Source organism: Indicator indicator, chromosome 26, assembly GCF_027791375.1.
Source record: "Indicator indicator isolate 239-I01 chromosome 26, UM_Iind_1.1, whole genome shotgun sequence".
Lineage (NCBI taxonomy): Eukaryota > Metazoa > Chordata > Aves > Piciformes > Indicatoridae > Indicator > Indicator indicator.
Window position 1 is genome coordinate 16220534 of NC_072035.1, and position 13419 is coordinate 16233952.

The 13419-nt window shown below is 57.7% G+C and overlaps 1 protein-coding gene across 1 annotated transcript; it reads right to left on the reverse strand.

The window, feature by feature from the left end:
* Positions 1–8647: 8647 nt before the first annotated feature.
* SLC35E4 (solute carrier family 35 member E4) lies at positions 8648–13356 on the reverse strand. The gene is made up of 4 exons (XM_054392592.1): positions 12738–13356; positions 10909–11332; positions 9291–9440; positions 8648–9107 (listed from the first exon to the last, which is right to left on the reverse strand). The coding sequence occupies exons 1-4, from the start codon at positions 13354–13356 to the stop codon at positions 8648–8650; spliced, it is 1653 nt and encodes a 550-aa protein (XP_054248567.1).
* Positions 13357–13419: the final 63 nt, after the last annotated feature.

The window sequence follows — 13419 nt, forward strand, 5'->3', positions numbered from 1 at the left end:
TGCTGTGTGCAGTTCCAGGGGAGATGTCCTCTTGCCAGCCTTTTTCTAAAGAGGGCATGGCCCTACCACATCCTCCTGAGGTATGACAGTGCCAGTGGGGTGCCTGGCCCCACCAGGCTTTGGGTTGGCACCTGGGTCTACAGGCACCTTCTTAGGGATACAGCATCACAGAATCATGGAACGGTTTGGGTTGGAAGGGACCTTTGAAGATCATCTGGTTCAATTCCCCTGCAGTCAGCTAGAGCAGGCTGCTCACAGCCCCATCAGCCTGACCTGCCATGTCTCCAGGGATGGGACATCTACCACCTCTCTGGGCAACCTGGGCCAGTGTTTTGCCACCCTCAGTGTCAAAAACTTTCTTCTTTCTATCAAGTCTGAATCTCCTATCTTTTAATTTAAAGCCATCACCTCTTGCCCTGCCCTGCTCCAAAGTCTGGCCCCATCCTTCTGGTGGGTTCCTTTATGTACTGAAAGGCTGCAATAAGTTGTCCCCAGAGCCTTCTCTTCTCCAGGCTGCACAGCCCCAGCTCTCTCAACATGGCTTCATAGCAGAGGTGCTCCAACCCTCTGGTAATGCTTATGGCCTCCTCTAGACCTGCTCTAACAGGTCCATGTCTTGTGCTGAGGACTCGAGCTGGACACAGTACTCCAGGTGAGACCTCACCAGAGTAGAGGGGCAGAATTCCCTCTCCATAGAATAGAATCATAGAATCAGTCAGGGTGGGAAGGGACCACAAGGCTCAGCCAGTTCCAACCCCCCTGCCATGGGCAGGGACACCTCACACTACAGCAGGCTGGCCAGAGCCTCATCCAGCCTGGCTGCAAACACCTCCAGGGATGGAGCCTCAACCACCTCCCTGGACAACCCATTCCAGGCTCTCAACACCCTCATGGGGAAGAACTTCTTCCTCACATCCAGTCTGAATCTCCTCACTTCCAGCTTTATTCCATTCCCCCTGGTCCTATCACTACCTGATATCCTAAAAAGTCCCTCCCCAGCTTTCTTGTAGGCTCCCTTCAGATATTGAAAAGCCACAAGAAGGTCACCTCAGAGCCTTCTCTTCTCCAGACTGAACAGTCCCAACTCTTTCAGTCTCTCCTCATAGCAGAGCAGCTCCAGCCCTCTGCTCATCCTGGTGGCCCTTCTCTGGACACCTTCCAGCATGTCCAGATCCCTCTTGTAATAGGGACTCCAGAACTGGATGCAGTACTCCAGGTGGGGTCTCACGAGAGCTGAGCAGAGGGGGAGAATCACCTTTCTCGACCGCTGGCCACACTTCTCTTGATGCAGCCCAGGCTCTGCTTGGCTCTCTGGGCTGCAAGTGCACATTGACAGCTCCTGTTGAGCTTCTCAACCCCCAGCACCCCAAGTCCCTCTCCTCAGGGCTGCTCTCCAGCCACTCCCTGCCCAGCCTGCATTTGTGCTTGGCATTGCCTCGACCCAGCTGCAGGACCTTGCCCTTGGTCTTGTTGAAGCTCCTGAGGTTGTCCTGGGCTCACCTCTGCAGCCTGTCCAGGTCCCTCTGGATGGATCCCTTCCCTCCAGCCTGTCTGCTGCACCACACAGCTTGGTGTCAGCAGCAAACCTGCTGAGGGTGCACTCAATGCCTCTGTCCATGGCACTGACAGAGATGTTGAACAAGCCTGGTCCCAGGACTGATCCCTGAGGGACTCCACTTGTCCCTGGTCTGCACTGGGACATGGAGCCATTGACAGCCACTCTTTGAGTGTGGCCATCAGGCCAGTTCTTTATCCATCTTGTGGTCCACCCATTAAACCCATGTGTCACCCTAACAATTCTATGATTCTATGAGCTGGGGTCTCAGTGAGCCATGAGCTGGGGTTTTGCTTTACCTCAGGTCTGGTCAAGCAGAGCACAGGCACATCTCTGACTCTGGGGGCAGGAAAATTCACTGATTATTGATTAAAAGATTTTGCTAAACCCTTTCTCTTAGCAACAACTGGCAAGGAAAAAAAAACAACCTGCTGAATTATAGATCAGTGCCTCTGGTCCCCCCTGGGCTCCCATACACCACCACCACTCACACAGCACAGCAAATTTCCAGCCAGTTTCACCCTTAACAAGGCTTCAGCAAGGCTGGAGAGGCACTGCTGGGAGCCACACTGGGATGCAGGGCCTTATCCAGTTCCCAGAGAGGAAGGAAGAGGCCAATCCTGCTCCCACAACTGCCCTTGGTGGGGTTTTCTGGTGCTGAGTGAACCCAAAACTTGTGCCTCTCCTCAGCTGCAGCTCTTGCTCTCACTCTGCTGTCTCCTGTGCTGCAGTTTTAAACAGGTTTTTTGTTGTTGTTTTCCCAGCTTGGCATTAATTATAAAATGAGGGGGAGCTAATTTAGTAAATGAGATGCTTCAGGAAGCCTTTATTTAGCTGCAGAGAGAAGCAGTGTGTCCCATGGCAGGGTTGGAGATTGGTAAGAGCTGCACTCTCAAAGCCACATCTCACAGACAAGAGCTCAGCAAGGCCTTCAGCAGGGTTTAACAAGGGTTTAATAAATCCCAGTGGTTTAGACACTTTGGATTTTAAGGGGCATCATAGCAGAGACCAGAGGGAGGAATGTAGGGACTGGGGGCAGAGGAATGTGAGGCCAAGCAAAAGTTTGTGTCCAAAAGCACCAGCCCCAGAGGGCAAAGCTCCCCAAACCTTGCCCTGGGATGAGGGCAGCTCCTGTACCCATGGCCTTACAACCTTGGAGGTGGTCATGGTAGATCCCTTCTGTGGTGGCCCCCTCTGGCCAAGTTTGTCCCCACTAAAACCTTGCTTTATTTTATTTTTGCCCATCACTTGGTGATTTCCCCAGAGCATGGCAAGCCCCAGCACCGTGTGGCAGGATAATTTGGTCTCCCTTTGTGGGGGTTTGGGGGTATGGAGTGATTGCACCTGGGGCTGATGAAACACCTCATCTGGCGAGACATGGGTGACGTGGCACAGCCCGGGGGGAGGGAAGGATGGGGATGTCCCACCTGCCTTCCCCATGGCAGCTGCAGTCACCCAACTGCCACCATACCAGGAGGCAGCAGTGCTGAGACTCGAAAGCAAGAGCTGGGGCTGAGAATAGCCCCAGCCCAGGCTGGGGGGAGTGGGGCAGAGCCAGACCCCAGTGGGGTGGCTGTAGAAGGACAGCAGTTCCGAGCTGAGGCAGCATCCAACAGCTTCTGCCGTGCCTGAGGTGGCTGGGTGCAGCCCACAAGCACTTGGAGGGATGGCTGGTGGCTCCTGTTCCCCATCCTCACATCCCTCCACTCAGGTAGTTGCCTTCTCTGAAGAGTTTAGGGAAAGGCTGTGCAGAGCCCAGGCTGTGCCACGCCAGCACTGGCCCCCTCCTGGTCCCCCAACCAGCCCCACCCTGCAGCTGTGCTGCCACGGGGCAGCCCCCAGCTAAATTTACTCCTTTCTCACCACAGCCTCCAATCAGAAACTCGAAAGGGGGGCCTGAAAAAACGAAGTGAAACCATCTCCAGTGCGTGCTGGTGTGTGAAGGCAAGTGGGTGCCATGCAACCGAGCCCCGAGGTGGCCAAGTGCTGAGGTGGCTGCCTGCTCTTTGCTGTGGCAAGCTTTGGCCCCTGCTCCATGGCTGTCACCTCAGGGCACCATCAACAGCAAAGGGATAGGCCTTGGGGCAGCCTGAAGCTGCCCAGAATTGACAGGGTGAGTGGTAGGGAACCAGGGACACAATGGCAAAGTGTGTGTCCATCCTCCTGTCTCTTGGACAGTCCCTGGAAGGGTCCTCCTAGGTGGGGTCTCACATGGCAATGTGGTCCCTGCCCCAGTGTGAGGCTGTCCCAGCCGCTGCATGTGCACACACAAGCACACACCTGTGCACACACACATGCACACACACTCACACCTGTACCTGTACACACCCAGCACATCCAGGCCCCCCAAGCCCTCCCCGGGCCAGGCACTGCTGATCCCATACATGTGGGGTTCAGATCCAAGGCTGACCCTGACACTGCTCAGCTTGAGGCTTTGTCCCCCTATGCCACAGGAACACCAGGCCAGGGCCTCCTGCTACCACCCCACTGCCAGGTTGCCCCTAACCCTCTCTCATTAACTCAATTAGATTACCCAGACCTTGCCCTCTGCCAGGCAGGCCCTTAGCTGGGCTTGTCTGTCAGTCTCACCTGCTGCAAGGTGCACAGGGCAACCAACCTCCTGATCCCCACAGCATGGGGCAGATTTCCCTGGATCACAGTCTCACAGTATCTCAGAGGTTGGAAGGGGCCTCCAGAGATCATCAGGTCCAACCCCCCTGCCAGAGCAGCATCACCCAGGGGAGTCTGCACAGGAATGCATCCAGGTGGGGTTGGAAAGTCTCCAGAGAAGGAGACTCCACAACCCCCCTGGGCAGCCTGCTCCAGGGCTCTGTCACCCTCACTGCAAAGAAGTTTCTCCTCATGTTGAGCTGAAATCTTCTATGTTCAAGTTTGAACCCATTGTTCCTTAGCTTATCACTGTGAACCACCTAAAAGAGCCTGGCCCCCTCCACTTGCCCCCCACCCCTCAGCTATTGATAGACATTGATCAGATCCCTCTCAGTCTTCTCTTCTCCACACTAAACAGCCCCAGGGCTCTCAGGCTCTCTTCACAGGGGAGATGCTCAAGTGCCCTAAGCATCCTCCTGGCTCTCTGTTGGATTCTCTCTAGCAGCTCTCTGTCTCTCTGGAACTGGGGAGCCCCAAACTGGACACAGGATTGCAGCTGTGGTCTCAGCAGGGCAGAGTAGAGAGGAAGAAGAACTTCCCTAGCCCTGCTGGACACCTTTCTTGAGACATCCCAGGATCCCATTGGCTCTCTTGGCCCCAAGAGCACATTGTTGTTCCATGGAGAACTTGCTGCCCAACAGCACTCCAAGGTCTTTCTCTGTGGAGCTGCTCTCCAGCAGGGCAGCCTCTAACCTGTCCTGGTGCCTGCTGTTATTCCTCCCCAGATGTAGGACCCTGCACTTGTCCTTGTTGAACTCCACGAGGTTTGCCTGCAGCCAGCTCTCAGCCTGTCCAGGTCATGTTGGATGCAGCACAGCCTGAGGGGTGTCAGCCAACCCCCACCCCCAGTTTTGTATCATTAGGAATTTGCTGAGGGTACTCTCAATAATGGAAATGCAGGTTATGAATAAATAAATGCAGGTTATGAATAAATAAATAAAATACAGGTTATCAGTTATCAAATACAATTTATGGGCTATAAAATGCTATCAAACACTTCCTGGGCATCCCCAGGTCAAAGCCCCAGCAAGTTATGAGCTCTAAAATGCTACCAAACACCCTCCAGTCAGCCCCAAGCCAAAGCCCCAGGTGAGGAGAGCCGAGGCTGAGGTTTATCACCCTCCAAATGAAAATGAATTAATCCAAATAAATAAATGCTTGGGGCTGAGGTGGCCAAAAACACAAACCTGAGCAATCAAGCCGCCTTGCAAAGCCAAGAGCATTTGCATAGCTCTGTCAAAACAGCAACCGGCTCTCAGGCAGCTGGCAGCCGGCAGGAAGGAGTGGGGAAGGGCGGCTGGACCCCTCGCTGTGAGGGGTTCCTTTGATGTGTATTAAAAGCTAGCCACAGCCTGAGGGAGAGGCAAACAGCCCCAAAGGTATGTGCTTGGGCTTGTAAACAGGTGGTAAACAGGAAACAGGCTAAACCAACTCAAAAATAAACACCTTCCAGCTGCATCAAAATATTTATATCAGCTCAAGCTGAGCGTGGTAAGAAAATAAAAACTCCCAGCAGAGCTTCAGCCCTGGTCTGGGGACCAAGCAAAGCTTTGTTTTGTGCTCCTGTTTGGTGTACACAGCCACCTCTGCCCGTGCAGGTGTGCTGGTGGAGGGGTTTGGTCACAGGGCTGGGACTGCCTGGCTGGAGAAATGTTGTTGGGTTTCAGCCACCTGGTTGGACTTGCAAGATGGGGGGTTTTAGCTTAATGTTGAGAAATTTCTAGGTAGGGAAGGATGGTGTCAGGGTTATGGCAAGGTGTTGGCTGTGAGTGTTGATGGGTGTGATGGAGGTAGCTGCTGTGGTCCTCACCAGGCCCTCAGGAAGGCACACAAGGGTTTGACTCAACCAGGTAGAGAGGACTTTAAGTCACGTTTGGTCTTCTTCCCATATGTGTCCTGCTAGGGTGAGCAGTGACAATGCCATAGCTTTTGCAGCCAGTGTGGAAGGGGCAGGAGGGGAAAGTGAGGTGCACCCCAATGCACCCCAGCCAGTGCCACCCCCACCAGCAGCCTCCTCACCCTGAGCAAGTGCTGCTGGCCACAGCCATGGCAGAGCCTCAGCCCTCTCCCCTTCCTCTACAGCCACAGCAGGGGAAGAACATCAACTTTAAGCATTTCTGCCATCTTTTGAGCATTTTTGCCTGGGCACCCCGAGGCCATGCATGGGCATGGGGGGGTTCAGACATGCACCACCAGGCCCCCAGCTGAGCCAGGGAGCTGTGCTGACCGCAGCCCCACTGCTCAGGAGCAGCCTTGGCTAAAGTTAGAGCTGGCTGAAAACAGGAGCCAGCTGTGACCAAACACCAGCTGGGAGCCAGGAATAGCCCTAGTGAGGGCCACTTCCTTGGTACAAACTTTGCATCACCTGGCACCCAGAGCAGGTCTGCCCAGCCACACTGCGGACATGGCGGGAAAAGCCATTTTTCAGCCTCGCTTCAGCCAATGGCTCTTGGGTGGCAGTGGACATGCCAGGTCCTTTCCATGGGCAGCCAGAGCAGCTCAGCAAGTGGCACAGCATGCCCCCAAATACAGGGTCCCAGCAGGCTGTACAGCATGTGCCAAGCCTTTGGGTGGTTTTGCCGTCCAGCTGTGCAGAGGGCCTCGACTGCCAGACCCTGCCTGGTGCCACTGCCATCTTCTGACAGGGGCACCATGGCCAGCTGAGACGTGTCCACCAGGGAATAAGGACCATGAGCACAGGTGTGTCTGCCTCCCAGGCATCTCTCTGCCAGGTATCTCCCTTGGAGAGCAACAGTCCTGTGCCTTTGATGCTCTGCTGCCCAGGTGCCCCTCACACCTTGGCCTGGTATTTGGGGGGACTGGGAGCTGCAGCCATTGAGCCGCAGCCATTTGGTGCTCACTGTGGCTGCTGATCCCTGTCCCTCTGTGCTCCTCCAGTAAGCTCCTGACAGCCCTGAGGGCAGCAGCTAATCCCCTGGCCTGAAACACAGAAAATATCCACCCTGTGCTCCCAGGCACCCGCTGGCACGCAGCAAAGCTGCCCTGGATCTCCTCTTCCCTGCCTGGGGACACGCTGTTCCTCCACCAAGGTTCCCAGCTCCGCCACCAGCACACCTCATCGGTGCCTCAGGGGAAGATTTTGGCAGATCCAGAGGAAAGTGTCTGGCCAGATCCCATCAGATGTACATTTATTGCTCTGCTTCAGACTGTCACTCCCCTGAGCCTCCTCTTCTCCAGTCTGAACATTCCCAATTCCCTCAGCTGCCACCCGTGGGAAACCTGATCCATCCCACAGAGGGATGACTGGAGCAGAGGGATGCCACCAGGCTGAGATCACAGCTTGAAATACCCAGAGTGAGAGTCACTGTGCCAGCCCAGCCCACCTGCACTGCCAGGCCTTTCACGGGCAGCAGCAGAGCCCCCAGGCCCAGCATAAAGGCTGCCTGCAGCCCCCCTGTGCCCAGCAACCCTCCATCACCACTCTGCACAGGGCCACCTGGAGCAGCTGGGCACGTGGCCAGCCCCAAGACACTCCAAAACCAGGTGGGCAAAGTGAAGCCACAGGTGGAGGCAGTGTCCAGGCAGCTCCTGGTGCCAAGTAAATGAGTCAGTGGACCAGAATGCATGAGTGTTCCCTGGGTATGGGCTCCTTGAGCCATTGATGCCACAGACAGGATGATTGGCAGGTCCCCTGGCAGGGACAGCATGGGTGGGAGGCCCCAGGAATGCCCAGAGGAGCCTCTCCCATCCTGGACCACACTGGGATTGGCCTTTTGCACAGAAGAGGAAAACCAAAGTGACTCTTCAACCCTCCCCATTATGGAAACGCCTCTGAAGCATGAGCCCAGAAAGCAAACAGGGCTGTGGCCAGAAAAGAGATCATTTGCCAAGAACTCGGAGCCCTTTGAGCTCTCTCTGGGATGGGCACTGCTCCAGCCACGGTCCGTGGGGCACCCTGGTAAAGGTGACACCCGCGGTGGGCACACCACAGCACCGCAAGGGAGCTGCTCTTTCTCCACCGCGTGCTGAGGAAGGCGCCGATCCTGGGCCGCTTCTGGGACTGGCCTCAAAACTCACCCCCAGGATGAGTTTTGGAAAAACACTGATGTTTGGGAAAAAGGGCGGGGAGCAGGCAGGGAGGATCCCCGGGGAAGCAGACGCTGTGGGTGTGACACGGTGGAACGATGTGAGTCAGAGAGCTGGAGCAGGACTGGATGTATGAGGCCAGCAGACAGGATACTCCCCAGCGTCACCCTGCCCCGGGGCTGGGCGCAGCCAGCCCCCAGCCCGACTGACCCTTCGCTGGCCACCCGCGGCCAGTGACGCCTCTCCTTGTCACCGCCTCCCTCCCGTGTCCTGTGTGAGTGGGGTCCCAGCGCCAGCCCTGGGGCTGCTAAACCGCAGCTGCCCCTCCACTGGGACATGGTGACGATCATGGCGGGCACCGTGGCCTCCCCTTCCCTAGGCAGCTGGGACACCCTGCGACATTCCTGTGCCTCCGTTTCCCACGTGGTTCCTCCTGTCTTGCCGTGACGCCGGGCGGGAGATGGCCTCAGGAGCCAAGGATGGAGTACAACAAAAATAGAGCTTTATTTTTGGGACAAGTGCAATCAGAGCTGGGTCCGTTGGCCCCGGCACGGGCACGAAAAGCGCTGCAGCAGCCACACGGACGCCGTGTGCCACGGTGCCAGCGTCGGTGCCGGGCATACGCACGCTGGGATGTCCCTTTGGCAAGGCAAGAGCGAGCCGTGCCGCGGCCCAGCGCCATCCTGGAGCGCTGGTGGCCGGGTCTGAGCTGTTCCCAACGCCTTTGCTGGGCTCTCGCCATCGCTGCGAGCCGGGAGGGATGGGGCTGGAGCTGGAGCTCTGTGGCTGGGAGGACAGGGTGGGGACAACACCACTAGCAGCACCCCCAGCAGCTCTGTGGGACCGGCGTGACACGGTGGGGTTAGGGACAGGAGAGGGCACACTCACCCACCCCAACCCTGGGTGTCTGGTTTGGCCATGGGCACCCTGCGCATGCCCAGCCCCAGGCTTACTCCAGCCAGCAGAGCTCAGCAGTGGTGCACACGTGTGTGCAAAGGTGTGAGCACATATGGCCTACTCTTTGTCCGCAGGCAGGGCAGCAGCTGGCTCTGTGCCTGAAGCCACGTCCCTGAGCCAGCCCAGCTGGCATGGGCACAGAGGGGCAGGCGTGCAGAGGCACAGCACGCAGTGGCACACGTGTGCAGGAACCTGCTCATATGCACAGAGCCTGTGCACACACAAACATGTGCACACACGTGCGCACATATGCACACACACAGAGGTGCACATACACACACGTGTGCACCCAAACACGTGTACACACACGTGCACACACACGTGCACACATACATGAGTGCACAGCCCTGTGTACACACATGCACACACACAAGCACACATACATGAGCACACACATGTAAACACACATACACACGTGTGCACACATGTGCAAATGCACACCATTACATACACATGCACACATACATGTAAACATGTGTGTGCACATGCATGAGTACACACGTGTAAACACGTGTGCATGCACACTAATCCATACATGTGCACACATACATTGGTACACACATGCACACATACATGAGCACACAGACATGCACAAACACCTGTGCACCCATGTGTTAACACACATGCACACACACACATACATACACAAACATACACACACACACATACACACACACATACACACACACGTGTGCACCTAAGCACATGTGCACACACACATGCACACACAAATGTGCACACACACACATGTGAACACACACATGTCCACACACGCATGCAGATCTGTGCACGCACAGAACCTATGCCCATGTGCTCACAGAGCTGCGGACACAGACACACTCACATGCAGAGTCTGCACTACTGCAGACGTGCCCACAGGCATGAGTGCTGCTTGCGCACACAGAGCCCTCACACACCAACACACATCTTCATGCACACGCAGCCACACACAGAGGCCCACTCTGCACAGCAGAGGTGCACACAGAGACAGCTCCCTGCACACACACAGCCTGTGCACAACAGCACACACGTGTGCACTCAGAGCTGTGTACATGAAGACACACACAACATGCCATGCACAGCCACTCCCTCTGCACAGAGCTGTGCCTGCAACACCCTTGCACAAAGAGTTTGTGCACATTGGCACATCCACGTGCAGAGACCTGTGCACACCAGCACACATGTGAGCACACCAAGCTGTGCACACCAGCACATATATGTACAGCTCTGTGTGCACCATAAAGCACATGGTCACAGCAAGCCATGCACACCAGCACACAGGTGTGCACAGCACCATGCACCTCAGCTCACACGTGTGCATACAGAGCTGTGCACAGCAGCACCCACAGGTGCACACAGGGCTGTGCACGCCAGCACCAACGTGGGCACGCAGAGCTGTGCACACCAGCACACACATGGGCACACGGAGCTGTGCACCACACTGGTATGTGCACACAGAACTGTGCACACCAGCACCCAGATGGGCACACAGAGCCATGCACGCCAGCACCAACGTGGGACACAGAGCTGTGCACACCAGCACACACGTGGGCACACAGGGCTGTTCACCACACTGGTATGTGTGCACACCAGCACACATGCACCTCCAGAGCCACGCTCACCCATGGCCTGCATCCTTCCTGGCTTCCATCCATCCCTGTCCCTGCTGGGGACCCTACTCCCGCCTGGGCCGGCTGTGCCCCCGCCGCTGTGCCCAGCGCGCGGCGATGAGGTCTGGCTGGTGGTACATGAACATCCCGGCCAGCATCAGCCCGATGCCCAGGTAGCTGAGCCCGCTCAGGTGGCTACCAAAGAGCAGGCGGGAGAGCAGCAGGTTGCCCACCACGGCGACGTTGCCCAGGACGTGGATGGTGAGAGCAGAGGTGAGGGAGAGAATGCAGAAGGTGGCCAAGTTGTAGAGGACGGAGCCCAGGCAGCTGAGCAGGACACAGGCCCAGAGGGTGCCATCGTAGCGCAGGACTCCCTCCCAGGAGGGACCCACCTCCAGTGCCACAGCTGCCCCAAAGAGCAGGCAGAAACTGGGCAGGGAGGTCAGGCAGAGCAGGGACAGGGCATCCAGGCGGTCCTCCTGCAGCAGCAGACCTGATGAGAGCACACAGAGACAGTCAGCAGGACACTCAAGTACCCAGCACCCGCAAGGCACTCACTGACATGAGCCCTTGATCCCTGCCCAAGAGGTTAAGAAATCCTCAACATTCCCAGGAAAGGGGAAATGACAGGGGGAGCCCCTTCCATGGGCCCCAGTTTTGCAGGTCACCCCAGTCTGGGGGTCCAGGGTACGACAGGGCAGGGTTTCACAGGGCAGTTTCCTCACCCTGATTTGGACCAAGCATGGCTTCCATCCCCACACACGCACACCACATCCTGGTTTCTGGGCATGTAGCCTGTCCCCTCCATCTTCCTGTGTGTCCCCCAAGTCATCTAGGGACAGCAGGCAGAGCCAGGCCAGCTGCCTTACATAGGCATTCACAGGGGGGGAATGTGCTCTGTCCCCAGAGCCACTCTGTGTCCCGCTGGTGACAAGGGGAGCAGGGTGGGTGCTGCGTGGTGATGTACCTGAGGTGGCCACAGCACCCCTGGAACAGCCACCAGCGGTGCCCTTGGGGACCCTGGGGGTTGTGCTTGGTGCTCAGCCCCATGTCCCCATGGTGCCTGCCTGAGTCACCAGCTCCAGGCCAAAAAACAACCTCTCTGCTGACTGCCAAGGACATTGTGGCCCAGGCAGCACAGTGGCTGCCTGTGCCCCCACACATGTGGACAACACTGCTGAACATGCGGACTTGCAGGGGACCTAGCAACCCGCAGCACTGGTGAGGGGAGCCCGTGGGGATAGGGCAGCTTGGGTGCCCCTGTGCCACCACTCTGGGAGGGTGTTTCTGGGAGCCAGGGACAGAACAGGGTCACATCACCTTCGGGCCTGGAGCACAGCACAGCCCTGAGGTGACAGCCAGGTGGATAAAGGTGGCACTGGGTGACACACTTGAGTGGCACCAGGGAAAGAGCAAAGGATGGTATTGGGTGACACTGAGGGCTGAGGGTTCCATTAGAGTGATGCCAAGGTGGCACCAGAGACAAGGTGGGCAAGCGATGGTGCTGAAGTGACACTGGGGTATTACCAGGGACAGCTTGAGGAGGAGGCAGTGCTGAGGCTGCCTCAGTGGGCAGCCAAAGTGGGCAGCAAGTGATACTAGACAGGCAATGGGTGAGATTGGGGTGGTATTGGGGCTAAAGGGGCACTAGGGTGACTCCAGGGCCAAAGGAGGCAGCAGGTGGCACTTCAACTGGGGTGGCACCAGGACTGGGGGTGGGACTGGGCATCAGGGTGCCATGAGGGTTGGAGTAGCAATAGAGTGGCACAAAGGCCAGGATGAGCACGGAGCATCACTATCCCCAGGGTGGCCTTGGGGTGACATCAGCAGCCCTGTGCCCCGGGGCCATGCCAGGGGAGGGCAGAGGAGCAGGGCGGGGACAGGCAGGTGGCACTTACTCTGCTGAATGGACTTGAGGGCGCGGAGGACGGTGGCGGCCAGGAGGAAGCCGCAGCCGGGCTGGTGTAAGCGGAGACCACCGGCAATGCTGCAGGCGGCCCCGGCACAGACGGGCCCCATGGCGACGTACTGCAGCGGGTGGTGCCGCCGGCCCCCCAGCAGCCCCGACAGCACCAGGGTCACCAGCGGCGTGGTGGTGGCCACCGCCTGCGCCACCTCCAGCTGCACGTAGCTCAAGCCCAGGTTGCCCAAGGCCACGCTGGTGCAGAAGGTGAGGCTGAGCAGGTAGATCCTGACGCGGGGCCGAGGGACCGGGGGAGCCGGACCCCGCGCCCAGCCCAGCGGATACCCCACGGCCACTCCCGATAGCATGTGGAGGGACGAGAGCAGCAGCGGGTAGCGGAAGCCGTGGGTGGTGAAGATCCATTTGTTGAGACTGGCCATGGTAGTGCCCGTGCCCAGCCAGGCCAGAACGGTGAGGGTCAGGGGCAGCGACGGCCCCGGTGGCGGCCGATCCCCCTCCGCCTGCCCCGGGTCCGGTTTCCAAGGCCGGAGGGTCCTCTCGGCAGCCGCCATCGTCATCACTGCTTCATCGCCCCGCCGGGAACGCAAGCACATGGGCACCGGCTCCGCTCCCCCCTCGCTGCCACCCTCCACTCTGCCCCGTCCTCCCGCGCCGTG

Excerpts from the sequence above, each read along its gene's own strand:
- SLC35E4 (XM_054392592.1), bottom strand. The coding sequence starts at position 13,356 with ATGTGCTTGCGTTCCCGGCGGGGCGATGAAGCAGTGATGACGATGGCG. Across the intron at positions 11,333-12,737 it reads CCTCAAGTCCATTCAGCAGA|GTCTGCTGCTGCAGGAGGAC; the intron begins GTAAGTGCCACC and ends TGCTCTCATCAG. Across the intron at positions 9,441-10,908 it reads CACAGCCGGCCCAGGCGGGA|GCTCTGTGCATATGAGCAGG; the intron begins GTAGGGTCCCCA and ends GTGTGTGCACAG.